This window comes from Phaethon lepturus, unplaced genomic scaffold (assembly GCF_000687285.1).
Source record: "Phaethon lepturus isolate BGI_N335 unplaced genomic scaffold, ASM68728v1 scaffold30178, whole genome shotgun sequence".
NCBI lineage: Eukaryota > Metazoa > Chordata > Aves > Phaethontiformes > Phaethontidae > Phaethon > Phaethon lepturus.
The window spans coordinates 3,734-5,191 of NW_010557340.1; the positions used below are offsets into that span (position 1 = coordinate 3,734).

General features: G+C 59.9%; 1 protein-coding gene across 1 annotated transcript in view; it reads left to right on the plus strand.

Moving 5' to 3' along the window:
• TLE2 (transducin-like enhancer of split 2) overlaps positions 1-1,458 on the plus strand; it is a gene marked incomplete at its 5' end in the record, with an annotated part of 5,897 nt that overhangs the window by 2,692 nt on the left and 1,747 nt on the right. The window contains 2 exons of the mRNA XM_010292749.1: positions 6-177; positions 1,342-1,457. Coding sequence (XP_010291051.1) covers positions 6-177; positions 1,342-1,457 — 288 coding nt within the window. The remainder of the gene's footprint in view (positions 1-5; positions 178-1,341; position 1,458) is intronic.

Below are 1,458 nucleotides of genomic sequence, written 5' to 3' on the forward strand. Positions count from 1 at the left end.
TCCAGCACCCCCCGCCACGCGCGGCAGCTCCACACCCTGACCCACGGCGAGGTGGTCTGCGCTGTCACCATCAGCAGCTCCACACAGCACGTCTACACCGGGGGCAAGGGCTGTGTGAAGGTGTGGGACGTGGGGCAGCCGGGCGCCAAGACGGCCGTGGCTCAGCTCGACTGCCTGGTAAGGAGGGGTGCTCTGGCACGGCTCTGCTGCAGGTGAGGTCTGGGGTCCCCCTCAGGGATGCAAGGGGCATCTGAAAACGATGATGCGTTCGAAGGAGAGTCTCGCTGTGCGTTTCTAAGTGGGGATTGTGTGGCGCTGCTGGGGAGGGATGGTGGCTCCCCGCTGCCAGCGTGCTCCCCTGCACCACCCCGTTTGTTCCGAGCGTCCCAAGCCATTGGGGGGCTTTTACACCCACGCGCTCCCCTGGGCACTGCTTCGTCTGACAGCGCCTGCCCCAAGACAAACGTTTGCCGGTGTCACCCCCCCCCAGCCAGATACTTTGTACGGGCCAGAGTCGCATGGGCTGAAGTATCACTTGGATTCAGCTTTGTCCTTGTTTCTGCTTTTGCTTGTGTGAGTCTGGCTGGAGGGAGAACTCCCATTTCTTTTAAAAATAAATGAAATGGACTGTCAGTCCACAGCAGCTCACCAGAGCCAAGCTGGAGGCACAGCCATCACCTGAGAGTATTTTTAACCTGTGTTCTTTGAGGGTTTTTTCAAATGGGCTGCTGGAATCGGAGTCCCAATGCCTGCTTTGAACAGCCCAAACCCAATTCTTCTCCTCGACTTGCTGGCCTTGCAGCATGGGCAGCCTGACAAATATTATTCCTGGACAGTGCTGACCTTGAAGGTACAGATGCATAAACAAGGAAATGACTGAGTCATGATAATTTCAAGCTGCATCAGAAATTCAGGAGCAGCGGGGAAAATGGTGTTTTCGTGCTCAGAGCTGTGGGCTGTTGCAGCCCCGTTGGAGCTGCCTCCCCAGCTGCCCCTTATCTCCTCCAGGACTGCCTGTGTGTGTTGTGTAGCTGCTGGCAGGGACACGGTGGTGTCAGGGTGTCCCCGAGGCTGTTCAGTAACTGTTCAGTGCAGTAACAAACTGAGGGGCTCCTCTGGGGGCTGGCCAGAGCGACGGCTCTGGGCATGGGATGGAGTGGGCTGCACAGCTGCCCCTGCCCCAGCTCTGCTGTCCTAGGAGGGTGGCTGTGGGTCTGCCCCGCTGCTGCTGTTCCTGCCCTTGGGACGAGCTGCTGGCCCTGGGGTGACCAGGCAGCCTGGGATGTGTGCAGAAAGGCTGGGGGGGAAGGGGTTAATGGGGTCTTCCCTGCTGCACCCCAGAACCGTGACAACTACATCCGCTCCTGTAAGCTGCTCCCTGACGGCCGGAGCCTGATCGTGGGGGGGGAGGCCAGCACCCTCTCCATCTGGGACCTGGCAGCCCCCACCCCCCGCCTC